Consider the following 27,203-nt stretch of genomic DNA (forward strand, 5'->3'; position numbering starts at 1 on the left):
AACTTCAGCACGGGGGATGTGTAATTAGATTGAGCGCAGAGCTGCCTTGTCTCTCAAGAGCCTCAGCGGCGCGGTACGTATTTTGTTTCTTGACGATAGAGGTTTCTTTGGCGCCATCCGAACCACAAGCTGCCAAAATATTTCCTCGGACTCCCAAAGACTTTGAGTCACGTCTGGCTTGATTTTTTGTACTCGCGATCAGCAGTAACATCTCATTAAATGTCAGTTCAAGTGGATTTATTCAGTAATGCTATTAATGGCGATTAATGACTATTATCCATGGAATACAGAAGGGGGGGATTGGACAGAAATCTGGACTCGCTTGTTGTCGTAAAGCAAATAGAGCAGAGTGAGCATAAAATTGCCCAAATGTTGAAAATGTGCCTCCCAAAATCAAAAAGCATGCAGACAATGCTTCTCCCAGTCTGAATGTAAACGTAATGACATGACGGACAACATGTGGTGACTTTTCCTACCTGCCTTCTGGTGAGCCGTGAGCGGTTGCGTAGACATCGGTCAAAAGCAACGTGTAACCGAAGCCGGCTTTTAGCGTCCGCACACAAATCGAGGCCGGAGCGTCCCCTAAGCCTAACCACACTCCCCTTATCCTTATTTTTGCCTTGTCTTAATTAGGTTTACGGCGACCTAATCTAACTAAAGCTGTCTGTTTTGGGATTAGTTTGCCGGCCGCCGACGGAGAAGCCGCCCAACCGGGTTTTCGTTAAAAGCAGAGTCCCGCTTCCCTAACTGCAATTTGTGACCACTTTTTGTTTTTGTTCACAAAGCCATTTGAAGTGACCAATTCAAGTCGCTCCCCGGGATTAGCAGCGTCAGGTTGAGTAAAAACCGGGACCAACTGTCGCGCAGTCTGGTTGTTTTCCTTCAAGAGCGCCGGCCGATGCGGGGACCAGGCGTGTCATTCATGGCAGCACACTTGCGGAAATGGGATGAGAGAAGCGGCTGTGCTGCGGAATGACTGGAAAAGCGGACATTGCGGGGCTGCAAAAACAATTTGCTAATAGCTCGCATGATGGTCGCTTTGGAAATGTGAAGCTGAAAAGAGCAAGATGCTGCAATGGGCTGCATCATTTCTCCCTCCTGGATTTGCTTGCACAAACCCTGAGCCCAAAAAGGCTTGACAATGAAATAACTTGTACAACTTGCAAGCCAATCAAAAGTGACCCAGCCGTGGCCCATTTGAAAGGTTCGGTTTGGCTCAGATGTTTTGGGACAATCAAAGCCGAAGCCAAAGGCCTTTTTTTCCCTAAGGCTTTTCTGTGCGCGTGCTCTCCTCGTGTCGGACTGATGTCAGAGCGGGATTTTATTTCCAGAAGCAGCTGCCTGCGTAGTTTGAGCCCACACCTTCCGGGATGGAATTTCTCTGCCGTCGCTCCAGTCTCTGAATTGTTTGTGCGCGAGCGTCGAGCCGATTGCGCTTGGTGCGCTTTTTGTCTGCTCCCTTGTTAAGCGCAAATGTTTTGCCAGGACGCTTGTTGAGAGTTCAAGTTGGACAGCCAGACGCTCGTGCTTCTCTGACACTCCCAAAAACAGCAACATCTCGTCAAAGGAGCCTCGTGAGAAACACAAAGGTCGTTGGCAAAAGTGGCCAGCTGCGTGTGACGTCCATTCATATTTGGGGGGCTCTCTCTTGGGCCATCGCCACCCAATTTTTGGTAAAAGTCCCAGAGCAACAACAGCGGCGACAAAAGCCTACCTTGTGCGCTCCAGCGGCAGCTGTGCACATCTGACGCCTTGGATTGCTGCGCGAGGCGCACGTCTCATGTTACACAGAAACCGACACCGCAATAGTTGCGGGGACCATCCCGCCTTTTGGGAGCCGTGACCCCCCTCGCTTCGATCTCGCGTGCCTCTCTTGTGCCCCTCTTGTGCCTTTTTGGGGGGCTGTTTGGCTTGATCAAAATGTTCTCCCAAGGCCTGGTGCCAGAGGTGTGAAAGGTGACCTACGTAGTATGATGTCAGCAGCCAAGAGTTTCACTTCCAGCTTCAAGTCACCCCTCCGGTAACGGATATATGAGAGCAGGTGCCTTTCTCGTCAGGACAAAGCTGATGCCACTGATCCATCTCGGCGTCATTTGCTCGGGGCGTCACCTTTGTTCCAAGGAACGACGAGTCGTCTGATGGGGATGTTGCTGTCTGACTGGCGTGAACACGGAGACCTTGTAAAAGTCTATTTACGTCGTATTTGGCAGCTGGAAATATCGAGTATCTGTGATTTCGGTAACAAAATCGGAAGTCAAACATTTTGGGTGACAGAAGAGCCATGAAGAACCAATCAAAATAGCCAACTGTAAACTAGCACTCGCCATCGATTGAGTATTTGGAGTCAATGGCGTTTAATCCGAAGAAGCTGTCATTGAAAATGACCACGATTTGTGTTCATTTTCAATCAACACGCAAAGTGTCAACTTAGCAAGCTGAAAGTTGTGTGACTCCGCTGCGATGTTGGGTGTGCTGCCAGGCACCCGCCTGCCCACGCACTTGTTACCGCACTAGCGTCAGCATCTGTTGGCAAATTCGAAACCAGGCCAGCTCCAGCGCCGACTTTGAAGTCCAAAAGACCTTTTTTACACGGGCAGCACATGAATATTCACTCCGAGCCCGTTTTGCTATTGCGCTAATGAGCTTCATCCCGCTCTCACCGCAAACTGTGCAGCCATCCGCCGCCTTTCCTCATGTTGCCGTTCCTTGTTTCCCCAGAGGGCTAATCTCTTTAAGTGTCTCCCTGGATCGCATAACTAAGAGCGCCGGTGAAAGAATTCGCAGCTGTTGATTTACAATGACTGCATGCTGTCCCTGGTCTTACAAGCCATGCTTAAAAATTAGAATGGCTCTAAAGTTCAACCCATTTGCAGTTCAACCAAAACTGCCATGAACCAGTTGTGTACAAGATGTCACAATCAGGACGGAACTTTTCGGGTCATTTAGCGCCCACTGGGCACGGCTGGAGTATTTTGAAAAGGTGTCTGATGAAAGGTGGTATGCAATCCACCTTAGCGTCCGGAGTCTGCCTTTGCCCCCCCCGATTGAAGCACGGAGAGACAAGCAGAGGAGCTCGTCAGTGAGCACTGCAAAGCACGCCCTGAGTTCCGCTCATATAATATGTATTAGTATTGATCAAGCAGATCCCATGCAGAGGGAGCTACATTTCATAAATCAACAGATGATGTTTTCATAACTTGTCTCGTCCGTACAGTGATGAAATGTATGTCAACTGAATCCAAAGTCAATATTTTTCAAAGGCGTGGCCAGCTAAACGTGCTGACGCTGAGTAAGCCAGAGTGTGACTCAGTAAGGCCCCCTTAAGACTCACAACGCTGCGGGCTTCAGGTTGGCATCTGGTGCCCAGCGGAGGCCCGGAACACTGATTTCAATCCTCCAAGGCGCCATTGTGCAGATGGCCGCAAGCGTTACCAGGTTGAAAATGGCTTTGCAATGGCATTGCGCTGCTCGCAGTCGGCAAAGGGCCCAAAACAAGATGGAGTCTTGCTCACTGTTACTGTTTTTCAGGGACATTTGTTTTGTTGGGTCAATACGTTGTGGGTGTGCGGGCAGAAGGCGGCCCTTAGCGCCGGCGTGCTTTGCACCACGCCCGCCGCCGGCGGTGTTTGCACAACAATCGGAAGGAAATGTCAACAAACGCTGGATTTGTTCACGGGAGTTCTCCGCTTGCTTTTTGGTCTGCCGGATCGGACTTATCAAGCCAATCATGAGCTCGTTTGAAAGCACAGTTTCCGTGTCTTTGAAGGACTTTTGTACTCAGCTGCGCCGGATTATTTTAATCTGACGTGTCAAGAAATATGGAGGCTTATCTGAGCTTGTCAGCTCCATCGCAACCGAGGTGTGACCATCGTGGCGGTTGTGCTTTCAGCTGGTAATTGTGCTGTTGAATTGAGCATGGCCGTCTGCGGGCAGGGTGGGGGGGAGTCACCCGCTCCCTCATTATCGCAGCAGTGCGGCCGATTGCTACGATATTCTCTTTGACGTCAAGCATCTTGGCTGGGGGAAGGTTTTTGTCATCAGGGTTTTGATCCCGCCGAATCCCATGGTGTCTGGCCGACGGGATCAAAGGGATGGGCCCGTGGTGGGCCAGCGGCCCGCCAGTGGCCTTTGTTTGGCACAGGATCCATTTCTTCGTGGAAGTTTTTCACGTAACGCCACCGATATGCAATTGACAACGCTCCGGACCCAAAGGGGGTCACGGATCTGAAATTGCATAAGGAGCTGCCTGTGAGGAGATTTCTTGCACTCGCTTATCCCTCACTCTTGTGTGCCAAAGAAGAGTGGACTTGCTCGCTCCTCGCAAACTGTCACTGCGGGAACGCACCTCTGGGAGATTTGTGCTTCATTGTGCTCCCGAAAACTCTGCTCTGCTTAGCTCTGCGCATGTGTGTGCGCGCGCGTGTCCTCGCTTTGATGTCAGACTGCGCTTTGTCCGTCCGGCAGGTGTTAAAGCGCGTGGAGGACCTCCTGCTTTTTTTCCTTCGCACGGTCTGATGGAGCCTCTCTCGGCGCACCTCCCCAAAGTCTAGAAGTTAACTTTGCTCGGTGTCTGAATGTCAATCAGCCAACGTGTGCTTTCATGCTGAAGTTAACTTTGCTCGGCGTCCGGATGTCAATCAGCCAAAGTGTGCTTTCATGCCAAGCATGACATCACGTGAAACTCTCGAGGCGGCCAGCGAGGACGGTCGTGTCCCCCTAATGACGACTTGCCAGATTTGTTTTTTTTCCAGCAGTTGGCCTTTGACCCTGGCACAGATGAGCTCGCACAGGCTCCTATTCAGTTTACTTTGGAATCCACTTTCAGCTTTCTTTTCATAAAAGGTGCAAATTCTTTTGGTTTGGGAGCAATGAATGATGATGATGATGATTGGAGGCTGGCGGCTGCTGGGCTTTACATAGCACTCAGTGTTTTGCTCTTTCATTTGCAATTGATCAATATTGGATAAAGACTTGTTACTTGGAGGCGTTGTTTTTGTTTGAGTCCCCCGATAGCAAATTCGTTTTGGGTCGTCGTCGTAATTTCCTTATTGCCTGCTTATTGGTGTCGTCTTTCCTTCATGTGACTCTGCGTCGACTTCATTTTGGCTTTAGCACCGTCCCGGTCGGCACGCGCAACCTTTGCAATCATCTAAGATTGATTTTGTGTAAGCGGTGAATTCCTCAAAGGTCTGTTGTGAAAGGCCACATTGTGCGTCGCCGGATAAGCAGTCGCACGATGGGACAGCGCATTCAAATCATCGTCTTTGTTGCTGGGTTTTTTTGTTTTATGATGAATCAGGCAAGTCACTGTCAAGAATGCTCACACACAGGTGGGACTTTTGGTTGTCAGGGTCCGTAGATCATGGCCCGTGCGCACTTGCCACATAAAAGCACAATGGGAAGAGATAAGAAGCAGACCCAGTTTGGCTAAATCCTCAACAACCCCCAGCGCTAAGCGGATTAGCCCAAAAGTTAGAGTAATGCGGCCCCAAAGAGCAACAATATTTTTTGTACAAATATATTTAGTCATTTTTGGGGCTGACTGAAAAAAAAACAGCTTGAGCGCACCGTGAACTGTTTTTCACCTCTCGTCTTGCGGTTGGTGTGAGTCTTTTTTTTTGTGCGGAGGCATGTGGTCCACCCAGATGGGGGGGACAATGGCTCAGCCGTTGTCTTTGAGAAATGCTTGGCTGAGCACCGAACGCGGCGAGGAAGGGTGGGCAGGCGGGCGGGAGAAAAGGGGGACAGAACGAGGCGGGCGGGCAGGCTACCGCTGGGGGCATGGCGAGCCAGACGGGGGCAATTGGGCGTGTCTCTTCATGCTTGCGCTGCTTTAGCAAAAGCGCAAAACGTCAAGAAGGACCCCAAGGTCTAGCTCTTGTCACTTGGCTTTGTCCAACGGCGGTGGCTGAGTACTTTCGGCGCATTAAGACAGAGGCATCAAAAAAAAAAAAAAGATGTCGCCACAACCAGTCGTGAGGTATTAGTAAAAAAACAGGCTCTTTGATGAATGGAAATAAATCAAGGAGTTTGATCCGACAGCGCAAGTGGAGCGCAAGAGTCTCTCTCCTCCAGCCAGCCAGATTTTGTGGGCCAAATTTATTTCTTAACTGCGTGTGAAATCAGAGCAGCCAAGTCCAACATGGCTGGAGAACAACTTGGCTCAGCGATTTGACAGTCCTGTGTCGCCTTTTTTGGCCTGAATTTTGGCCATCGTGTCCGGGAAACTGTTTTGGAGGCCAAGACGTGTCTGTCGGCCAGATGGAAGGAAGCCGGACCGAAAAGTACAGAGAACAAACAGGAAGCTTTTTCTTTGTTCCGCTTCTGTTCTCATCTGTCTCGTGCCCGCCCCACCCCCCCTTCCCAAACGGCGCTTAGGGATGCTTTGTGTGTATTTTCAGTGTGCGCTCGAGTGGAGGTGAGCATGCAGGAGACGGTGGAGGTGTACCTGGGCGACTCGGCCCACATCACCTGCCAGTACAACTTCAGCCAAGCGGACAGCCTTCCAGAATTCGTCATGTTCCAGTGGTTTGTGGTGCGTGACCGCAAATTCCACAGACGGTCGATTGTTCCATTTTGCCTTGCTTCCTTGGATCGTCGTCCGCGTCGTCAGCGCGCGATTCCCGCATGAAAAGCTCTTGTGACGTCCGCAACCGCCATCCACAGAAAGACCGGGTCGGCAGCTCCCGCATGCGCATCTACTATGTTGATGAGAACGACGACGTGGCGGACGAGGGCACTGAGTTCAGCTCTCGCATCCGGGTGGCCGTGGACCGGCGCGCCACTCGCCTCACCGTCCAGGAAGTGCAGCTGTCCGACGAGCGGGACTTCATCTGCCAGGTGAACGGCGTGTCGGCTGGCGCCGCCGAGAGCAAGACACGCCTCAGGGTCTTTGGTGAGGAAGCGCGGCGAAAGCGGCGACGTCGTCAGGCCACGCCTTGAGAACGCTTGCAAAGTGACGTGCGTGCTTCCGCTCCAGCTCCTCCGGAGGCTCCGCTCATCCAGGGCGTCCGAGCCGGGATAAGCGTTAATGCCGAGGCGCCGTCCGAGGTGAGTGGCTTTGGACTCCCACGCGAGACTAACCGCGCCAGACTAACTGGCGCCGCCACCTTTAGGTGGCCACCTGCGAGGCCCGCAACGGTTTTCCCAAGGCCAACATCAGCTGGTACAAGGACAAGATGCCTCTGCTGCCTTCGGTGGGACGTAAGCCACGCCGTCGTTGGCGCGTTGGGATTTGCAGTGCCCCGTCTCTGAGGTGGCCACTTGTGATCAGGTGTGAATGTGCGGACTGTCTACACGGTGGAGTCAAGCGGCTTGTACTCGGTGCGCAGCACGCTGGAGTACCGGGTGCTCAAGAAGGACAAGGATGCCAACTTCTCCTGCGAGCTCAGCTTCTCGGTGCCCAGTGCCATCAGGACCGTTGAGTCTGCCGCCGTCGGCGTTACCATTCACTGTGAGTCCACGCATAAGCGAGTTGGAATTGCCATCAATACACTCAGACCGTTCACGCACTCGCCGAAGTGAGACTTTGCAAGCATGTGTGTGTGCGCCACAGACCCAGCCACCATGGTGGAGCTGTGGAGGGAGTCGCCCAAGGGCTTGATCAAGGAGGGCGACACTGTGTTGCTGCGTTGCCACGGCGATGGCAACCCCTCACCGACCTTCAATTTCAGCAGAGAACGAGTAAGAATGAGAAGGGGAGGAGGGCTTTTTTTCTGTCCAAAAATTCTCCCAAGAGAGCTGGGCTGAGATTTCTGCTCTGCCCATTGGTGCAAAACCCGTTAATGCCTGGCACGCCGCACTCCATCCAGGTCAAGTGCTAGCCCACAAGCTAACTTTCAGTTAGCAGCCTCAGCCTGGAAATGCAGCCAATTCCAAAGAGTGGCGGCTCTTTGGCAAAGAGCTTCCTGATGCAAAGTCCACTTCTTGGTTTGAGGGGATCACTTATCAATGTTTGCGGCAGGAGCCTGGTGCGGAGGAGGACTTGAACAGTAATGGCAACGTACTGATGCTGTGGGCGGTGTCGCGCGCGGACCGTGGCCTCTACCGCTGTCAACCCCAGGACAGCACCAAGCTCAAAGGAGAGGTGGAGCTCAAAGTGCACTGTGAGGACACACATGCATGCACGCGCACACACACAGGATCCACTTGACAAATCCTCCGTCCTGATGCGTTTTCAGACCTGGACCCCGCCGTGGTGGTGCCCAAAGAAGCTGAGGCCATGTTCAAAGGGGAAGATCTGACCGCATCGTGCAACGCTCTGTCCTCCCTGAAAACATCAACTGTCTGGTACAAGGTTTGTTGGCCCAAGTTTCAAAGTAGTGCCCGGGCGGGCGGCTTGGGGCTTCACTCGAGCACAGGACGCGGCGGGGGCCAACAGTCCGAAAAGCCAAGCCGGACTGGAACATTACGTGTGGTGCTGAAGTGTGTCAAAACCATGAACTGAATGTGCTAGCAGGGCGGCCAGATAGTAGGTGTGGGAAACACGCTCCGTCTCCAGGACGCCACCTACGAGACGGCCGGAGAGTATGTGTGCGAGGTGAGTGTTCCCGACTTGCCCACCCTGCACACCAGCGGCTCCGTCCACATCGTCGTCCACGGTCAGTCCCCACCCCAAAGAAAAAAAGTCCTGCGCCACGCGAGCTAGTGTGTCATGCCGCTCTGCTGCGCAGGCGCTCCGCAGTTAGTGGGCGAGGAACGGGAGATGCACCTGGACGAGGCGCGAGGCAGGACGCTCAACCTGAGTTGCGAGGCCCACGGCCACCCTGCGCCCAGCATTGCGTGGATTTTCGACAGCGGCCCGGTGCCTCGCCGCTGCTTTTGCTGCTGCCGCAACAGCAGCGGCCCGCTGACCTGCGCTTTGCTACCACAGATGTGGCGTGAGGTGTTAAGCGAGTCCGGCAACCATGCTACCCGCAGCGTGGTGAGTGTTGCTGTCAACTCGGACATCGGCGTCGCATGCAACGCCTCCAACCGCTTCGGCGCTGACGTCAGAGCTTTTAGCATCAAAGCCGGTAAGCCCAATACTACGGGATGGGGTGGGTGAGCAAATCAAAAGTACTTTTGTCACAATCAAAGTCGAACCGTGTCTTGTGGGAAAGGCGAGTTGCTTTATAGACATTGTAATTGCCTATTGATGTCACAAGAGGGCAGCTAATTGTCTTTAAGTCAAACTCAGTTCACCTTCGCAAGCAAGATGATGCACGATGGCAGCAAAGCACTAACTTTTGCCCCATTGAAGCTCCTCAATTCACTTCATCCTCGTTGTTTGGCACCAAAGGAATACTTTGACGCTTTTGGCCTGAATACGAATGCAGGTGTTTGTGTGTGCATGAAGTAGCGTGTAACAGTGTGTTCTACTTGTTCGCAGTTCCCCTGGTCACCTCCGGCGTGCCCTTCTCTTCTGGTAAGATTGTTCGCTGGCCCACTGGCTCATTTCATGGCCGCCTCACCAAACACTGTCTGTCCTCCTCCGCCTCCTCCTCGTTTGACAGCAAAAGGCTTTGAGGACCCGCTCCATGCCTTATTGATGATCTCGAGCTCTCGTTGCGGGACTCTCGCCTGAGGGTGGATTAAATATTCTCTTTTGCATCGAGAGAACATGGCGGGCCTTTGAATGACCGGGTGAAAATTCTCACTCATCTCAGTATCGCACGAAGTGGTGTGCCATCCGCTTGCACGTTTTTTCACGAACTAAACAACATTCTGTCACATTTGTATTGCCAAATTGATTTTAGTTGCTCACCCGCAGTCAGCAGTTGATGTTGACGAATAAAAATCCAAGCACCTTTTTGTTGTCAAGCAAGGCCCCCATGCGTCGAATCGCTTGTCCTTGTGCCTTTGTGTAGTGGAGGGGGGCCGCGTGATCATTGTGGTGGTCATCCCGTGCCTACTGCTGCTGGCTGTCCTGGGCAGTGCGCTCTACTTCCTGCAGAAGAAGGGCAAGATCCCGTGCGGGCGCTCGGGGAAGCAGGACATGTGAGTGGTGCCCGTCTTGGGCCACACGCACCCGGCCGCCCTTTGTGAAATGTCTCCTCCACCCAACCAACGCCAGCAGCTCCCAGGAGAAGAGTGCCAAAGATGACATTGTGCTGGAGATGAAGAACAACGCAGAGGCCAAGACCGAGGACACGGTGCTCCTCAAGGCTGTCAATGTCGACAAAAACGGCACAAACGGACAGGTAAATTTTGCCACCGCTGCGGAACAATCAAGTTATGAGGACAAAATGGTGATGATGTGCTTGAATGTTCTGGCATTTTCTAGTGAAGGTATCGGCGGTGGAGGAGCTCATCAGCAGAGACTCCAATCACACAGTCCTGTCATCAGACGCAGTAATTCTGCACATACACACACACACACACACACACACACACACACACCTGCGCACACACACACACGCACACACACACGCACACAGAACAAAAACAACACAAACACACGGTTTGAGTCAGTGTTTTTTATTTTGTAAAAGTACTGTTTGCTGTTTGTTTCATTATCGCTTTGCCATTAAAGTGTACATATGATCTTCATAATTTGTTATTTAAGATACACACCTACACATTCACACAACTGCTGTTTCTCCTTTTCCCACTTCGTAAATATGCCAATGGACTGTTGGCGGGCAAATTTCAAAGAGGTTCGCAAGCTGCTTTGCCTGGTTTCGTTCATTCTGGAGACTTCTGCGGGATACACTGAATATGTCTCTATTTTATAATGTGTGTTTTTTTTACCTGTTTGGCATGTTGTTCATACATGTGCTCACATTGATATAACCGTGAGCCGAGACAGTTACAGTACTTTCGAAGTGAACATTTCAAATCCCGCTGGGCCCGTGTTGTGAATGACGTGTAGCGTTTTTATATTTGGGTGAATTTTCAGGAACAGTTTTTTTGTTTGTTTATTTGTTTTGTGTTGTGCTCTGCTGAGTTAGGGAAGACTCCGCACCACATTGTTGTAAATGAACAGTTTTTCTTTTTTACTTCCTTTTTTCAAAAAAAGTGTGTAAATTAAGGAGTCGTACATGTGATTCGTTGATGCTTGTGTTTTTTTAAACAATGTTTTTGCAAGAAAATGCCAATTAAAAAGTTTGTTAATATGTTTGCGCTTATCATGTCTGTCAGCGGCCACTTTAGAGGCTGATTTGCATCGAACACGATTTTAGATGAGAATGTTTCTTTCTGGACACTGCCACAGTTGTAGCAGGCTGTGCATATTTGTGCATATTTGTGCAACCGCGTCGTCTCAGTTTATGGTTATTTCTGTGTAAAACAAACCAAAAGGTTCTTTGAGTTGACAGCGAATCGATTGTCTATTCACCTGTCAGTAAATTCCCTAAAGAAGAATAAAAGACAAATCGGAGCAACTCGGACGATAACTAACGTCACAGAATGGATATACAGTGCTGGCCAAAGGTTTTGGCACCCTCACAGTTCTGTCAGGTAGTGCTCAATTTCCTCCAGAAAATGATTGCAATTACAAATGATTTGGTATTATTATCTTCATTTATTTTGCTTGCAATGAAAAAACAAAAGAGAATGGAAAAAGAGTTAAATCAATTGTCATTTTACACAAAACTCCAAAAATGGGCCAGACAAAAGTATTGGCACCCTCAGCCTAATACTTGGTGGCTCAACCTTTAGATGAAATAACTGCTTCAGGTCTGGACTCATTGCTTTCCCCATTAGAAGTCTCCGGTGCTTTCTCTCAAATCATTTTCTCATGCTTTTTGAAGTGTACAAGCGGTATAGAAAATGGATGGATGGACATTAAGGTCAAACAAAATGATCATTTTAATACCAAAGCATTGATAATTGCAATCATTTTCTGGGAGACCATTGACTCTTATCGACAGAATTGCTGGAGCGCCAATACTTTTGGCAAGCGCTGTATTAGGGTTGTGTATACAACGGTTGGAATTCGAATCGAGTTGCGATTGTGCATTTAATTGAGAGTCGATGTAATAGTTTGTGCACTCGGGTGATGACGTCACCACAACTGGTGCACAGCTTCAGCCGGGGCCGCGAGCACTGTTGTTTTGAGGCGAAATACTGGCTGCTCCCTAAGACATTTCGCTTCCTCCCAAAAAAATAAAAAACGCTTTCTGTAAGCCCTTCACGCAGTAAGACAGCCAACGAAGGTTATTTGATTGTTTGCTGCATGCTGCCAGCATAGGCGTTAATGCATTGTCATTTGACTGCGATGGTTAAAATGACCCACGTGGCTTGTATCATGGCTGCAGTGTGCATTAAAGATTTATATATAACTCTTTACTGTGGATTAAATTAAACAAAAATGTGTTAGTGATGAAGTACACACACAAAGGTTTTAAAGAAAATACTGTTTAATTCAAAATCTTAATGGCTTGGGCATGAAAACATGGCAACACAACAAACACCAAGGATATTAAAAAGACAATAAATAAATCATATTTACATGATGACAAAGCAGCAAGACACTTTTTAGTAGGCAAGTTATCAAGAGAAAAAGGCAAGTTAAAATACTTTTTTTTAGTTATTCTTTTTAGTGTAGATTTAAGCATCTGTTTGAAGCGAGTCTTTCCCGCCTTTTAATGTGGGCTTGTTGGAGATGGCCAACGGAACAGGAGATCGCAACGAGGGCGCTTAATTGTCCTTCTTAAAAGACAGAACAGTCTCAAGACGAAAGATAAAGCATAGAGCTTAGCATCCACCATGCAAGGTCCCTCAGCAGGCGCTCCAAAACAAAAAAGGTACCGCCTTCAAAAATCCTCCTTAAGGCATTAAATTTGATTTTTCATAACCTAAAGTCAATGTGCTACTACAACATCACAATTCTTTCCTACTAGCATGTGAAAGTATTGGAGTGTTAATCTCTTCGTATTAATAGCATGTGCGACGATGATAGGAAAAAAGTCTTCCAAAACGGCGAGCAAACCTGCCAAAAGGCACAACTACAGACTTTATGTAACAGACACCTGACTGAGTAAGACCGCCGCCTCGTCGGGACCGGAATGTGTCTGCTCTTGGGTCCTCCGTCACGAGTTTGCTTTTTACTCCAAAACTTGTGGAAGAGGGTCGATGCGAGGGATTCACGCCTGCGTGGTTTAGCGCTTAAATATCAAAGTCTTTGTATAACTGAGTTGTCGTGTGCAACTCGGGATGTGAAAGTGAATCTGACGCCACAGAAACAAAGAAGCTACCATTTGGCTCCAAATGCCTGTCCCTGTTTTGAACCGCGATCGAGCGATTCGTTCGAGATCCTTCTTTTTGTAACAAAGGCTCACTTGGGCAGCCGACGTTGGCAGCGTTGGCGTGGTCCCTCGGGGGTTGCGGCGCATGTTTTAAGAAACATTTGACGGCTTTCACGCGCGGGACCAAGCAGGAAAAGACTCGGGGGGGGGGGGGCGCGGCGGGATTATGTGGCAACATGTGCCGCCGAGGGCACGGACACAAACTCTCGAAGGATGTTCTTGGCTGTCTCAAGGTTGTTCCGGGCGATCAGTAGTGCCTTCTGGATGTCCTGGATGGAGTAGCCCTGAGACATCAGGCACTCGATCTCACCGCTCAGCCACTCCGTGGGCCGCTCCGGCGAAGCCGCCTCGCGGTTGGGTGGCCCAACCCGCCGGTCTGAGTTGGTGCGGCGTGGGAGAGGCTTGGGGGGGCGCTCGGGGTCTGCGCCGGCTGCATACAAACCTGAGGGGGCAAAAAAGATGCTGGATGCTTGGCTCAATACAAACGAGGCAAAAGTGAATGCAGCGTCAGCTCAGCGGGCTGAGGGAAAACTCCAAACTGGTCGGCCTGTCGTCAACCAAAAAGCAAAATCTTATTTGCGACCATCCCATTGAAATTCGGTCGGACAAGGCTTTGTCCGAGAGCGCATTGGATGCGATTGTTGCCGTCTTGACAGAAGCGACAAGAGGACGCGGCGCGACACGTAAAGGAGGTGCCGCTTCTGCCGCCACGTACCGGCTTCGACGGCTCCGTCGATGCTGAGCGTGCCGAAGGCTTTGGAGGGACCATCTGCCAGCGCCCGCCGGGCAGGTGCCGGCGGGCGGTCGTACTCGTACATGTCCTCCAAGGGGCCGTCCGTGGACTTGGCCTGGTCGACGGCGGCGCAGGCGTGCTGAGGACGCTCTGAAACAAACAAAATGTCACGTACGCAACTTGAAATGTGTCGCTTCACACAGGAGAGGACGTCGAGAGGCCACGTGTACCGTCATCGATGGGCTCTGCCAAAGCCGCCTGGGCCTGGATGTTGCACATGGCCTCATACACCTGAGGGTCCGCCGGGTCCACATTGCCGCCCTCGCCGCTGGAGACGCAGGTGAGTAACAAAATGCTCAACTGGTCTCTTGTGCTACACTTTGGTTATTCGAAACAATGTTGAATTATGTAACCATTAGACTTAAAGAACCCCACGACTCTAACTGTGTCGCCATCTTGTGGCTACACAAAATGTGAGGGGCCAACAGTTGTCGATTGTTTTCTACAAAAAAGCGGGAAAAAAACAAACATCAATTGTTTGACTCGGTAAACAATCACCCGACTTCACGGTGGTGGTTCGCTTGGCCAGGCGGCGGCGGCACCGACGAGCCATTGATAATCCATGGCGCGCCCGATGCCGGGAGAGAGGTGGGACTCATGTACTCGTTCTCCTCGCTGTTGGTGGGCAACTTCTCCCTGCTGGACACGGCCGACGTCGGCAGCGATCTGAACGAATGCAAATCCAAAACCTTTCTAGCAATAGATCTTCATCAAGTGGAAACGGTGACCATGGGGTACCTGGCGGCCAGGCAGTAGATGGCGTTGGTGGCCACCTGGGCCTTGCCTGCCTCGGAGGCAGCGGGTGCCTTGCAGACGGGACGCGGCACCATGTAGTTGGCGGCCCAGGCTGGTGTGTCGGGCGTTGAGGGCAGGGGTCTCCTCTGTAGCCTGGGGTCCCCTGCTGCTGACGCCGAGTAGGGGCGCTCTGGGGGAGGTGGCGGTGGAAGCTCTCGGAGTGCCGGGGGCAACGGGAGGGGCTTGTCCCTGTGTGTGGCCCCCATCTGTTTGTGGCAGAAAAAGAGAAGGCTGGAAGGAATGCTCTTCTTAAATTTCAAGCTGCTGGGGGCACGGCTAATCGCTACGGTTAGATACGAAACCTTAGCGCAGGCTCCTTGAACCAGCTGGCTGTGCAAGTTCGAGGGTCTCTGCTGAAGCAGGTCGAGCCGGGGCGGAACCGGAGGCAGCTGGGACACGGGAGACGCCGGGCGCTCCACCTAATCGCACCGTTTCATTCGATAAGTGGGTCTTACAACGACATGTCCAGACCTCTGCCAACAGTAAGTGACCCCCAAGAGTCTTGACAAATGCCTACAGCTGCCATAAGATTGAGACAAAGAACTACTTTTGTCTTAAACAAGCTCTTTATCTTACCTCAGCATGGGAGCTTGGCTTCAAAGTGCAAGACGACGGCGGCAAGGGATTACCTTGCTGCAGGCCAGCCTGCTCATGACAAGGTTCTGGTCTTCCAGACGCTCGTCGTCGTCCTCATCGTTGGCGGCTGCCTCAGCACGGCCGACCCCTCCTTGGAATCCAGTGAAAGCTCCGCCGCCGGCTTTGGGGTGAAAAGGGTCCACCACGATGGGCTCGGTGCCCTTAATCTCACAGCGGCAGAAGGGGCAGCCCTGACCCTCCGAATCCTAATATCGCATACAAATCGGTTAAGGTCCAAATCGAGATTTGTGGGGGAGATGTCTCAATGGCACTGCAGAGGCTCCACGTGCTCTGGTGGTTAAAACCTCCACGAGTCTTCTCGTGGGCGTCCTGTGTCTCACCTGCCAGGCGGTCAGACAGGAAGTGCACATCAGGTGCCGGCAGGGCTCTATCTTGACGTCCTTGTCGTTCTCGGCGCAGATCTTGCACAGCTGGAAGGTGGAGCCCATCTCGCAGTACAACTCGTACTGCTCCTATGAAACGGAGGAGGGTGCATGTCGATGACAGCGACTGCCTGCGACTCGTGTTATTGAGGGGGACCTACCTGGGTGACTTTGATGTGGTCTTGCGGGGAAGGTTCGCACAGGCCCGTTAGGTCTGGGTTCTGTGCGCGGCCATCTGGGAATAGGTAGCTGGGAGGGAAAAAGCACACGGGAAGGAAGGCCAATCATTCCACAATGGACACCAGACGAATTGGCAATGTGCTGCCCGCCCCTTCTTGGCCATCGGGGGCAGTGCAGGCTTTAAGAAAAAGAGGTGGAAGCCGCCGACTCACAATCCCTCTCTGTAGCCGTCGATGAGCGCTTGGAACAAAGGCTTGTTATGAGGAATGGTCTGCAGAATGTTTCCGTCAGCTGTCACGTAGCCAATGGCCCACTGACCCAGCCGTGTACAGCTCAGCCTGAAGATATAGCTGAGGAGGAGGAACAGCCAGTCAGTCAAGTGCGTCTTTTGCTGGACGCCATTTTGAGAGGCTCAAGTTCTCACCTGCCGGGCTTGTGGATGAACCTGTGCAGTCGAGCCTTGACCTCGTCGTAGGTCAGGAAGGCCATGTAGCCTGGGTGCGTGACCGCAAGACTGTTCCAATTCCTCAGCAGGGACGACCATGGCTGCACAAACACGCATATCCACTTAGGAACAGTCTGGGGGGGCTCACCGCTTGCGTCTCGTCAGACCTGAAAGAGCCTGGTGAAGATGTCAAACTCAAAGACGGAGATGTAGTCGTTGCAGGTGAGGTCGATGGTGGACTTGAGCGCCATGGCCTCCAGACCCGAGCCGATGGGGTGAAACTCATGCAGCGCCTGCCGGAAGGTCCTCCATGGCACGATGGTCCTGGGGGGAGGGCGGAGGGGTCGGTGGACGCGTCCACCATCGCGCCTCCTCGCCACGGTGACACTTCACGTGCGGCAAACTCACTTGTCCCCGAAGGAGCGCCTCCAAAACTCGGCAGCGTCGGCTTTGGTGATCCGGAAGTTGTCGCCCTGGAAGAGGCCGTTGGGGAAGATGGCTTTGAGCTCGGCCAGCATGTGACTGAAGATGAGCGATAGCTTGGTCAGGTTTCGCCTGAGGGGGAAGAAGACGGACAAGGGCTCGATGATGTGCGCCGGCCGGACCTCTCAAACCAATCGGACGGGATGAGTAGAGAAATCACGTGAGGAGGAAGGGAAGCACAGACTTTCGCTTTGTAATCACTTTGAGGACAAAGAAGGAAGTTGGCGTGTTCATCAGAGATGCTTGCTCTCGAACATCCGTTTGCTCTTCTCGCCGTGTAGCGACACTTGCATGGGAAAACCTGACATTGCGTGTTGCTTCTTATTTCGCTTTAGATATCAGCTTTGCTCAAAGTGCAACATGCCAAAATCAGCCATTAGCGCAAATAGGTAAAAGAAAAAAAACATGCCACCAAAAAAAAAAAAAAAACAACCTCCACCAAGCTCTCTCGAACCCAGAACAAAGGAATTAAAGGGCTAGAGACACCGGTATATGTATAAATCGGTTTTAGTTAGCTTATGGGCTTATAAATATAAATTGACGCTCGAAACAACGAAAAGGAAGCTGTTGCTCTGAAAAATATCATTTAAATTTGCCGCACAGACGAGTTTGACTGCAACGAGCCGCCAGCCGGAAGTGACGTCAACCCAGCTCGCCTAGCCGTGCCTTCCATTATCCTGGCGTACGTTCGTTCGCGGGACGAAAAGATGGGTTGAGTTCGCCTGATAGAATCCACGAACAGGACAGTGCGTGCCTGCTGTGTGCTCGTGTTCACAGTGGCCTGGTTGACTGCCATCTTTCCGGACTCTGCTGTGCATCGGGAGCGGCTAGCGTGCTATCACTCTTATTGTTCATCTTCTTGTTTTAATTTTCCTGTGTTGTTTACTTGTATATGCGTTGTGAACTCTGTCTTATCTTTCCGGACTCTGCTGTGCATCGGGATCGGCTAGCGTGCTATCACTCTTATTGTTCATCTTCTTGTTTTATTTTTCCTGTGTTGTTTACTTGTATGTGCGTTGTGAACGCTGTCTTGTCACCCTGGGATAGTGAGAAACGTAATTTCGATCTCTTTGTGTGTCTTGACATGCAGAGGAATTGACAATAAAGGAGACTTTGACTTTGAAAAGTATGTCGAAGCGTGACGGGAGGGGCACAATTCAGAAAACGTGCTCAGCTCGACGAAAAAATGCGATTTAAGCAATAAAATTAAAAATGCTGATAAAACCTAAACCAAACGTTGCAGGTGGTCATGTCTTCATGTGCCGAGATAAACTCGGCACTCTAAAGCCCCCAAGAGCACTTTTTACTATGCCAACCTAACCAGAGTGACGGGAGGGGCACAATTCAGAAAATGTGCTCAGCTCAGCCCAAGTGAACTGCTAGATTCATCATATTCTGCGTCAAAAGAGGTTTCTGAATCGGATAAAATGATGCTAATATTGCTGCTAGAAACGGCGCTGTCGCTATCATCTGCCATGTTGTTTGGGTTTGTTGACATCCAGATGTACAACTTGTGACGTCACAGTAATGGCGCCGCCAGTTTGGCTTCGTGCGGGACCCGATCGATAAACTGGCATTTCATTTCAGCTTTACTCTTAGTAATCGGTGTCCATTTTTAATTTCCACTACGGCAAATGTGTTCACTTTATACATTGTATCAAATTCCGTTCTAATTGGAAAAAAAAAAGGGATGTCCCTAGCCCTTTAAACTTGATCGCCAACGGGGAAAGAAATATACTCTATAACCAACAACTATTCAGAAACTGTCAGCGCTAAAACTGGAATATGCAAATGAATATCTGACAGGTGAATGCTTCAGGTAGCTTATCGCTCTTTTGTTGTTGTTGTTGAAATAGATCCCTAATTTGCATGTCCCAGAGCTAGAGCTTTTGTAGCTGTTGATAAAAACCAGAAGTACACGCTCACCTGGGCTGGGAGTTCTCCTCGTACATCCTCTCCTTAGCCTCCTTGAACAAGCTCATGGTCTGTTTGGTCTTGTTGGTCAGGTTGTCCATGACCACGCGGAAGTACTCGTTCTCGCCCAGCATGTCCATGCGGCTCTCGTAGCGCGACAGGACAGTGCGCAGGTGCTGGTAGGTGTCGGGCAGCAGGTCCAGGATGTACGGTGGGCTGTTCTTCAGTGCCACCTTGGGGTTCTGGCACAAGCGCACCACCTGCATCGAACCACAGTTATTATGATCCGTGTGAATGGGGAGAGAGAAAACTTGAACAGATAACAGAGAACAAAACATTTCAAAGTCCACTAGCTTAATGCTAACACACAATGCAAAACACCACAGACGGGCTAATACAACAAGCATCAATGCTCTGATAGTTAACCCTTTACGAAACTCATATTTCAACACAATCAAGCAACACGTGGACAGACAAAATGACTGGTGTAAATGCGTCACATTTCATTTGATCATGTTTTTACAACAGTGAAACGTTTTCTTTTCAAAATTATAAACGTATTACGACATTTCCTAGAGCGTGTTCTATTGAACACTAGGAGGAGTTCATGCAGTTTTCTTCATTTCACCGAGGAAACGAGTTTAGAGGTGAGATGTCATTTGAATTCCGAGCGTCGTCATCCCCTAAATCAGGGCACCATTGTATAAAGTAAAAGCGGTAACAGCTCCCGAATCTTAATCCGTCAAGTGCGTTCTTTATATGGCCAACGTTTAACCCCGACGGCAAGAAACGGCGCTCACCTTATCCATTAGCTTCCAGCATTTCTCCACCATTTTCTTGTCCACTGCGGCGGGCTGGTGGGGCTGCATGGGCTGCTGGTGGGGCTGAAAGGCGTCCTTCATCAAGCCGATGAGACCCGCGCCTCTCCTCGGATTTCCGGCCATCAATTCGCTCGTTGACCGGGGGTGGGTGGAGGTGGGGGTATCCCGCTTGACAGCCTCCGGTTGATGACTCCTCAATCTCTACCCCCTTTTTCAACGTACTTTCGGTATTAGCAACGCCTATCGCGATGGCTATCCGGCAAGCTTGGGGGGTTAACTCAAAGAAAGGGGAAGGAAAAGGCGCAGTGGAAACGATGTGATCGCAGCGCTGCTAGCTCCCGAGCTACATCGGAGGGGAGGTAGAGAAAAAGGCGAGAGCCAAACTCGACCCAATCACCGCCTTGTCGCGGTGTCGGCCGCTTAGCGACGACTTCTCCCGTCGAGTTGAAGCCGCCCCGCGGTGCCAGCCAATCTAATAATAAAATGACGGTGCGTTCTTCGGCCGTATGGGGCGATCAACATGCAGGTTGCGAACGGGCGCAGTTTGCAGCCGACGAAAAGTCAGCCACCAAAGCCAGACCAGACGCGGATATCCGGCTGACACCTCCAAAATAATAACGGGTGCATCGTTTAGATCAGCGCGCAAAGAGCTAAAAGATACAGCGAAGACATAAAGGCCAGAGGATAAAAGACAAATGAGCCAAACTTTATGTTAAAACAATGTGAATTGAACAAGGGGAACTGCGCTCGACTCCGCCCCTGTTCCTCAAACATGGGATTCAATTATTGCAAATGCACAAAGTTTGTATCATTTCCAAATTTGAATGTGATTTGTGTAGAGGAGCTGTGTTGACTTGCCTCCATAGGCTTGTCATGTGAATATCGGGGGGGGGGGGGGGGGGGGGTGTCTATATAGGAGTTCCATTGAAGCTAGCAGCAACGTTGAGTAGCTGAGCTCCCAGCTCACCATACTGCCCACCGGGGAGGAACTCGGCCGACAGTTCCCTGTAGGTGCTGCAGACTCTGCGTTCTCGAACGTCCTTCCGGAGAATGCTGTGTTTCCAGCGATGCCGCGCCTCTCCGTACAACATGACCAAAGATCTGCGCGGTAGCGGCACAGCTACATTCACTTCCCCTGGCAGTCCGAGGTGCGGGAGTCCCCGCTCCAGCGACATGGTCAGCACTGTGTCCGACAGCATATTGACGGTGACCAGACGCTCCCCCCACAGCCAGGAGTCGTCCAGGTGGGGGTCGATGGCGGAGCCCCGCTGAGGCTGGTAGTCCAGATTGCATTGCTCCACGGGCTGAAAGCCCGTCAGACTTTCTTCCTGTTGCATTCGCAGCACTAGTTTTTTACTCAATGGAGGAAGCCCACTGAAATTGGCGAAGCGCACTTTCTTCTTCTTGAAGTTCACTTTTGGGCCAAAGTCCTGTCATAACATAATTGCAAACATTATCAACCATTATTTTCAGACCAGTCATGTTTGACACCATCATCCATACCTGTTTTTTTCGACCCGATTGAGACAGATTCCAGACATCCTTGTCCATGCTGCTTATCAGCTCCTTTTCCTCCTCCTCCGATAGGAAGTCCTCCCACAGGAACACACCGGGAAAGAGGAAGGATGCCGGCTCACCACCTTTGCAAACGGCGAGCATTGACTCTGGGTTGTACAGGTAAAGATGAACAACCTGCATTTACATAGAGATAGTTATTATTCTGAACATTTCATTGATTATAATTGTAATACAGAACTTGACCATTTTTATTTATCTGCCTTAGGTGAGCAAGAAAACAGGACAATTTTGTCCTTGTAGTTATGTTATCAGTAATTTATAAAATAAAGGTGTTCAATTTTACTCAACAAGAAATTGATCAGTAATCTCTTTTTTCAGAAATGTGTTAAACTTTAAACATTGCAGATAACCATACACAAAAGAAGCCGTCACGGTGTGATTTCATGTTTTTATAATTACGGAATAACACGAAGTGAATCCGCGAGAGTACCCATGGCTCGCAATCGCACTAACCCTGTGTGCGACTACCAAATACGTCAATTAATGACAATATATTATAACAACAAGTTACCGTTTCTTCTGGTAATTGACTTTCTTTAAGCTTCTCACACAGAAGACAGCGACGGATACCTTTGCAAGCACAAAAAGCGACACTATCCGGAATCATCGTCGTACCTGTATCTTCTTCGTCAGGGACGCGTCGCTTTAAGCAAAGACGACTCCTGTCATCTAGCGGCTAGTTGGGGAACTATTTTAAGACGACGTTCGACGACTACTTGCGTCTGAATGTCACAACATAACTAATCTACATAAAGGAAATGAAGTAACATGTTTAAGATACGTGATGCAATTTAGATACGAAAAGCCCATTCTGTTATTTTGGCCAATTGAAAAAAATAAAACGTCTGTTAAGCCACGCCCACCGGATATACTTCTTACCCCGGGGAAGTTTCGTTTTGCTGTGAGGTCCATGTGCTGTTTGCATATCCAGTAAGTACATTTTGAGGCTTGCGTTGCACAGTTTTTGATTCTAAGTGCAAATTTATGCAAAAGGTGACTCATCTTAAATTGACGCGGAGAACTTGCCTTAATGTGTTCTCTATTCTCTAGCGGCTCGTTCATGACGCTCATAAACTGTTGATTGTTCAATTTGACCTCAAGCTTTCCATGACTTTTCTCCGGAGAAACAATGGTGACAATAACAGAGAAGCTTCTACTGGAGAAAGGCTCGCCAAAAACGAAGAGACTCGCGGCCATCAAGACACTTAAGTAGACACATTATTTGATACTTTTACCCCCCCCCCCCCCCACACACACACACACACACACACACACACACACAAACACACACGCACGCGCGCGAGAGACAAAAAAGTCAAGGGTGTATTCAGACCGGAAAAGTCCTTTAGTCTGCTTGTTTGGTCCAGACCAAAAGCGAACTTAATTTTTTTCTTTTGGTGCGGTTCCTATTCAAACTGTACATTTTGCAAGCAAAGTATATTTTGTAAACACATCCACGCTTGTGATGATCTGTGCTCCCATTGGACAGCAATGACCAGAGCGGCACACAAAGCACAGACCCGGAAATGGAGGAAAACATGCGAGTCCTACGCACTGCATTCCTGCTCTGCATATTTGTGCTGTTGGCACGGATCTACGCTGTTTGTATTCCCACCTGAAGCAAACCGCACCAGAGTTGACCACTTTAAAAAGTGGATCTCGGTCCGGTTATTTAATCCGCACCAGGATTTGTTTACGTTTATTCACACCTGCATAAAAGGTCCAGACAAGCGTTAGAATCTAACCCTGGTCCTTTTAAAGGGGACCAAACAGTCAGGTCTGAACACAGCCTAAGTTTTGAGCTCCTTTGCAGTCTCTCCAAGCTCGGACTGACATGTCCAGACTTGCCGGTCAAGCTGCTGTCCCGTCTTCGGTCCTTGGAGCGCTGGGATCTTTCTGGGAACAGATTGCAAGAGTTCCCCAAAAGCTTAGAGCTACCCGAGCTGCGCTTCTTGGACCTCAGCGCCAACCAGATGGAGGACGTCACCTCTTTGGCATCTCTGCGCAGCCTGGAGGAGGTCAAGATGGAGGACAACCTTTATATTACCGTAAGAGGAACAAAAGAATCGCTTGATAGAATGCTCACTAAGGTGTCATAGTTTGCTATATGAGCGCATTACTAACAATTCCTATTGAATCGACATGGGAAAGGAATGGTGTCGGAATATCATTTCATACTTTACGCACTATCATGACACTTTCTATGTTTGTAATGTTTACTTCCCAGGTGAGTGACAATTACAAGCTAATGACGCTGCTGCCCAAATTGCGGAGTTACAACGGTAAAGACATCACCAGTACCGCCAACCACGTGCGCTTCATGTTCACCGAGAACCTGAGAACCAAGGTATGGAAACTAGCGTCAACTCGAGGGTTCTTCCGCTTCAAGAGGTCCGCTGACAAACTATCTCTTAGATCAATGCCTTGTGGCGGAGGAGTTACAACCACCCAGACCCTCCTGCGCCTGAGAAAACGGCCGTTCTGGAGGAGGACTTTGTTAACGCGGCGCGGAAGCAGGTCAAATATGGACCCAGTTCAGTCAGCGACTTCACAAAATGGAAGGTGAAGCTCTTTTGTCATTGGTTCGGGGCAACTGTGATGAATGAGATGAACATTTTGTACATACACTTCAACATTGTCACGATGACTTGATTGTCATGCTACACCGCAGCTCGTCACCAGAGGGTGCACTAGTACTTGTGCCAGCGTCCTCCAGGAACTACCGCCTCATGTCTTTCATTGTGTGACCGCCAGGTAGAAATCATGGCCAGGGAGCATCTGCGGTCCCTCACGGAACCCGAGGAGGACGTGTCGAACAAGACCAATGTAAATTGAAGTACATTTGAACTTTGCCTTATTCGTCAAGCCATGCTGTTGAGTGAAGGGCTGTTGCCCGTTTTCATGGAAATGGTCAGACTTGTCATTGACGCTGTCGGCACACTTCTTGTTCGGGAGGTTCCGATCCCCGCAAAAAGGAAGCCGGCCCCGGTGCTGATGGATGACGATTTGCGACTGACTCCTCGCAAGAGGGCGCAATCGGATCCCTCCTTGGCTGAGGAAGGCCTCAAAAAACGCACGATAGGCGGCGCGGGAGCTGCCTTTGCATTGACGCCTTCGCGCGCCCGTGCCAGGGGAGAGGCCGCCGGTGAGGGAACCGCTAGGAGTGGAGTCAAGGAGAAGACGAGGGATGAGGCCACGAAGAGCATTAACAAGATGCAGGTACTCGAGGTTTCTCTTGCCTTTTGTCCTCCCTCCTCAATGACTACGGCAAGTGGCTCAGTGGTGGTCCCGTTGCGCAGCCGGTGTGTCTGCAGCCTCTTCATGTCCTGCAATGCCACAGCAAGGAGGACGACCCGCAAGACTTCTCCACTCAGCTTTGGGACTGCGCCTTCCAACCTCAGCCTGACTTATCTGGTACTTTTATGGCTCACTTGTCTGACATGTCTGACCTGTTGCCATGACTACCTTGTGCACGTGCGTTTTGCACAGGAAGTCGCTTGGTTGCCACGTGCGGTGGAGAGTCTCTGTGCGTGATCGAGTGTGAGACCGGTGCAGTGATGAAGAAATACAGAGTGGCCGGGGAGGTCGGTCTAATGGCGCACTTGCTCACCCGGTTACAAATCGAGCCGAGGCCAGGAGTGGCAGTTTGCCCGTGTTCAACTTGTGGGCTGTGCCTTTTAAAAAAAAAAAAAAGGTTTTTATAAACAATACTTGAAGACACGTGACGGATGTCATCGCAGGAGTTCTTTTCGCTAGCCTGGTCTACGGTGCTGATGTCCCGAGGGCCTGGAGCCTTGGCACAGCCCGTCAGCATCCTGGCGGCAGGTGGAAAGCGAGGACTGGTCAAGCTGATCCACCCCCGCTGCAACGTGGCCTACGGCGAGTTACGGGTGAGCCGCAAGGCGTTGTCCGTCCTCCGCTTCGACCCCCGGCAGGGCAACTTCCTCTTCAGTAAGTGTTGCCTTGGCGTCACTGAATGACTGCTCTTTGAGAAGGCGATTCTGAGGGCGGCTCTTTTGCTTTCCGAAACACTCTCGTAGCGGGCTGTTACGACAACAGGATTGTGCTGTGGGACATCGGGGGGCTCGACAGCGAGTACAAGTTTAAAGCGCTGTGAGTACTGTCCAAAGACGGACGCTGATTGCAAAGTAGAGTGGTGGGCGACTGAGCACTCTACCATGTCTCGCCCTCCTTTGGCATGCGTGCGGCCTCCAGGCAGCTGCTGGCGTTGGAGAGTGTCTCCACGCCGCTGCACATCTGCCTGCCGCCCAGTGGATCCGACGCACAACTGCTGGCGGCGTGCGAGGACGGCCTGCGTCTCTACGACGCCATGCCGGCTCCAGCCAAGAGGTCGGTGAGATCGCTTTGACCGCCCTGGATGACCTGCCCCAACGTCACCGCTGTCCGCTTGGTTCGCCAAGGTCTGACGGAGTGGAGATCACCTTCCCTATTTACGAGAAGGAAGACATAGAGCACAACTACCGCACCGTGGACGGCATCGCTTTCCTTGCCGGCGACGTCGTAGGTGAGAGGACGCTCGTCAGCTGCATTGCATTTTCTACATGAGTTAACGCTGACCTTGCGGTGGCGCTCAGCCTCCAAGAACTTCACGTACGACTGCATCTATTTATGGAGCTGGAGCCAGACGCGATCTCAGTGGCCCGACAAGAGCGGGCGCATGCGTGCTGTGGTACTAGCCAAGCTGCGCTGGGCCCAAACAGAGATTCCTTACCTGGCGCTCAACACCTGTCCCGGTAGGATTCGTGGGCCTCGGTCGGATGCTTGTTGTTCTTTGCTCCAGGCGACTTAACCGCCCGTCTGCCTTTAGGTCGATCGTACGTCGTGTGCGGCGACCACGAAGGCAAGCTGTGGACGTATCACGTGGCTGATGTCGAGACGGAGCATTTCCACGGCGAGGAGCCCGTGGAACCCACGGAGGTGAGCTCGGGAAGCGCGGGGGTGGAGAATGAAACAACCTCGCGGCTTTAGTTGAGCCTCTGCCTTCCCGCTCAGGTGCTTCGGTGGCCCGCCACCGTACGCGAGGGTCTCTGTTGGAGGGAGGGCCCCTCTATCAACAGCGTGGCCATGGACCCAGACCTCTGGTACCTGGTGGCCCTCAGCGACAAGAATGTGGTGACGGTGTGGAAGAGGGCGGCCTGAGCAATGGCACACAACCTTTGACGACTTTGTGCGACACGTAACGCTACGCTACCGTAGTTTGCAAACATGCAGACCGCCTCTGCGAGCAAGCACACATTTTACTAATTGTATTTTCCCCCCTACTTCCTCCCTCATAATCTGACCACAAGATCCTTTTTGACGTTGACTGTAACTCTTGTCCGTGGCGCAACATTAAAGAGGAACCGATCGTTGTGTGATGCATTGTTTTGATCATTTGGTCCCTGTCCTTTTCCAGAAACTATGCACCAAGTCAGCATAAAATGTAAACATTTTAAAAAGTGTTGCGCTTCTTTTCGCCTCAGTTAACTACAATGACCTAGCATTTTTCGTTTCTGTGGAATGTCTTTTTGTGGTGGGTGGGTGAGAGCGAGTGTGTGAAGCCATGCAAAATGACCAAAACCGGAAAGTGTGTGTGCTTCCGTTCCACCTTACAGCTGAGGCAGCAGCGTTTTTCCTAAAGTTTGCCATTTGACTGATAAAGTACTCTGGGGGCCGATCAAATTTATGAAAAGATATAATTGAAGGATGGAATTATTTGCATTTGTGGCTGAAGATGTTTCTCTAAGATCTTATTTGTTTCAAATTCCCCTCACTGTCCATTCTAATCTCCAAGTGTTTCATATCTTCTTGAAATAATTTGCACTGTATTGCAAATACCAGCGAGCTCGTCCTCCCTTCTTTGTTTGCGTGAGGGTGCGTGGGACGTAAGCTCCGCCCCCAACGTCTGTACGGGCCGTTGATTGGTCCCGCGGTTTACGAGTAAAT

The 27,203-nt window shown here is 50.7% G+C and overlaps 4 protein-coding genes and 1 long non-coding RNA gene across 21 annotated transcripts in view; 2 read left to right on the forward strand and 3 right to left on the reverse strand.

The window, feature by feature from the left end:
* LOC125982504 (cell surface glycoprotein MUC18) overlaps window positions 1-11,096 on the forward strand; it is a 24,160-nt gene extending 13,064 nt beyond the window's left edge. For 5 of the 13 annotated variants that reach the window (XM_049743197.2, XM_049743192.2, XM_049743200.2 and 2 more), the window contains 14 exons: window positions 6,402-6,535; window positions 6,667-6,895; window positions 6,980-7,050; window positions 7,116-7,203; window positions 7,274-7,453; window positions 7,556-7,683; window positions 7,964-8,105; window positions 8,181-8,296; window positions 8,456-8,600; window positions 8,673-9,014; window positions 9,371-9,406; window positions 9,849-9,978; window positions 10,055-10,181; window positions 10,265-11,096. In XM_049743197.2, the coding sequence (XP_049599154.1) occupies window positions 6,402-6,535; window positions 6,667-6,895; window positions 6,980-7,050; window positions 7,116-7,203; window positions 7,274-7,453; window positions 7,556-7,683; window positions 7,964-8,105; window positions 8,181-8,296; window positions 8,456-8,600; window positions 8,673-9,014; window positions 9,371-9,406; window positions 9,849-9,978; window positions 10,055-10,181; window positions 10,265-10,267 (1,871 nt within the window). In that variant the 3' untranslated portion in view covers window positions 10,268-11,096. The other 8 variants (XM_049743198.2, XM_049743201.2, XM_049743196.2 and 5 more) reach the window with 8 other exon arrangements.
* LOC137840947 (uncharacterized) overlaps window positions 1-27,203 on the reverse strand; it is a 200,073-nt gene that overhangs the window by 124,272 nt on the left and 48,598 nt on the right. The gene's annotated exons all lie outside the window — the stretch shown is intronic.
* On the reverse strand, window positions 12,324-20,247 carry LOC125982505 (E3 ubiquitin-protein ligase CBL). Its single transcript, XM_049743204.2, has 15 exons — window positions 19,659-20,247; window positions 18,871-19,118; window positions 16,870-17,016; window positions 16,629-16,785; window positions 16,441-16,562; window positions 16,229-16,366; window positions 15,998-16,085; window positions 15,795-15,926; window positions 15,447-15,659; window positions 15,120-15,236; window positions 14,761-15,023; window positions 14,521-14,688; window positions 14,193-14,290; window positions 13,945-14,112; window positions 12,324-13,671 (listed from the first exon to the last, which is right to left on the reverse strand). The coding sequence occupies exons 1-15, from the start codon at window positions 19,800-19,802 to the stop codon at window positions 13,394-13,396; spliced, it is 2,481 nt and encodes an 826-aa protein (XP_049599161.1). The 5' UTR covers window positions 19,803-20,247; the 3' UTR covers window positions 12,324-13,393.
* On the reverse strand, window positions 20,365-22,049 carry alkbh4 (alkB homolog 4, lysine demthylase). 3 transcript variants are annotated; one of them, XM_049743291.2, is made up of 3 exons: window positions 21,769-22,049; window positions 21,183-21,371; window positions 20,365-21,109 (listed from the first exon to the last, which is right to left on the reverse strand). In XM_049743291.2, exons 1-3 carry the CDS (start codon window positions 21,862-21,864, stop codon window positions 20,588-20,590), a joined length of 807 nt encoding a protein of 268 aa, XP_049599248.1. In that variant the 5' UTR covers window positions 21,865-22,049; the 3' UTR covers window positions 20,365-20,587. The 3 variants fall into 3 exon arrangements, with proteins under 3 accessions (XP_049599248.1, XP_049599249.1, XP_049599250.1); XM_049743292.2 differs by having other exon boundaries at window positions 21,873-22,004; XM_049743293.2 differs by having other exon boundaries at window positions 21,828-21,891.
* lrwd1 (leucine-rich repeats and WD repeat domain containing 1) lies at window positions 22,054-26,635 on the forward strand. Of its 3 annotated transcripts, none has more exons than XM_049743231.1 (16): window positions 22,054-22,187; window positions 22,359-22,466; window positions 23,071-23,305; window positions 23,485-23,604; window positions 23,673-23,819; window positions 24,012-24,083; window positions 24,213-24,476; window positions 24,557-24,671; window positions 24,747-24,841; window positions 24,998-25,208; window positions 25,298-25,370; window positions 25,473-25,607; window positions 25,679-25,782; window positions 25,853-26,011; window positions 26,086-26,195; window positions 26,271-26,635. In XM_049743231.1, the coding sequence occupies exons 2-16, from the start codon at window positions 22,387-22,389 to the stop codon at window positions 26,415-26,417; spliced, it is 2,067 nt and encodes a 688-aa protein (XP_049599188.1). In that variant the 5' UTR covers window positions 22,054-22,187; window positions 22,359-22,386; the 3' UTR covers window positions 26,418-26,635. The 3 variants fall into 3 exon arrangements, with proteins under 3 accessions (XP_049599188.1, XP_049599189.1, XP_049599187.1); XM_049743232.1 differs by having other exon boundaries at window positions 22,122-22,187; window positions 22,308-22,466; XM_049743230.1 differs by lacking the exon at window positions 22,359-22,466 and having other exon boundaries at window positions 22,153-22,187.

This window comes from Syngnathus scovelli, chromosome 15 (assembly GCF_024217435.2).
Source record: "Syngnathus scovelli strain Florida chromosome 15, RoL_Ssco_1.2, whole genome shotgun sequence".
In the NCBI taxonomy this organism is placed as follows: Eukaryota; Metazoa; Chordata; class Actinopteri; order Syngnathiformes; family Syngnathidae; genus Syngnathus; species Syngnathus scovelli.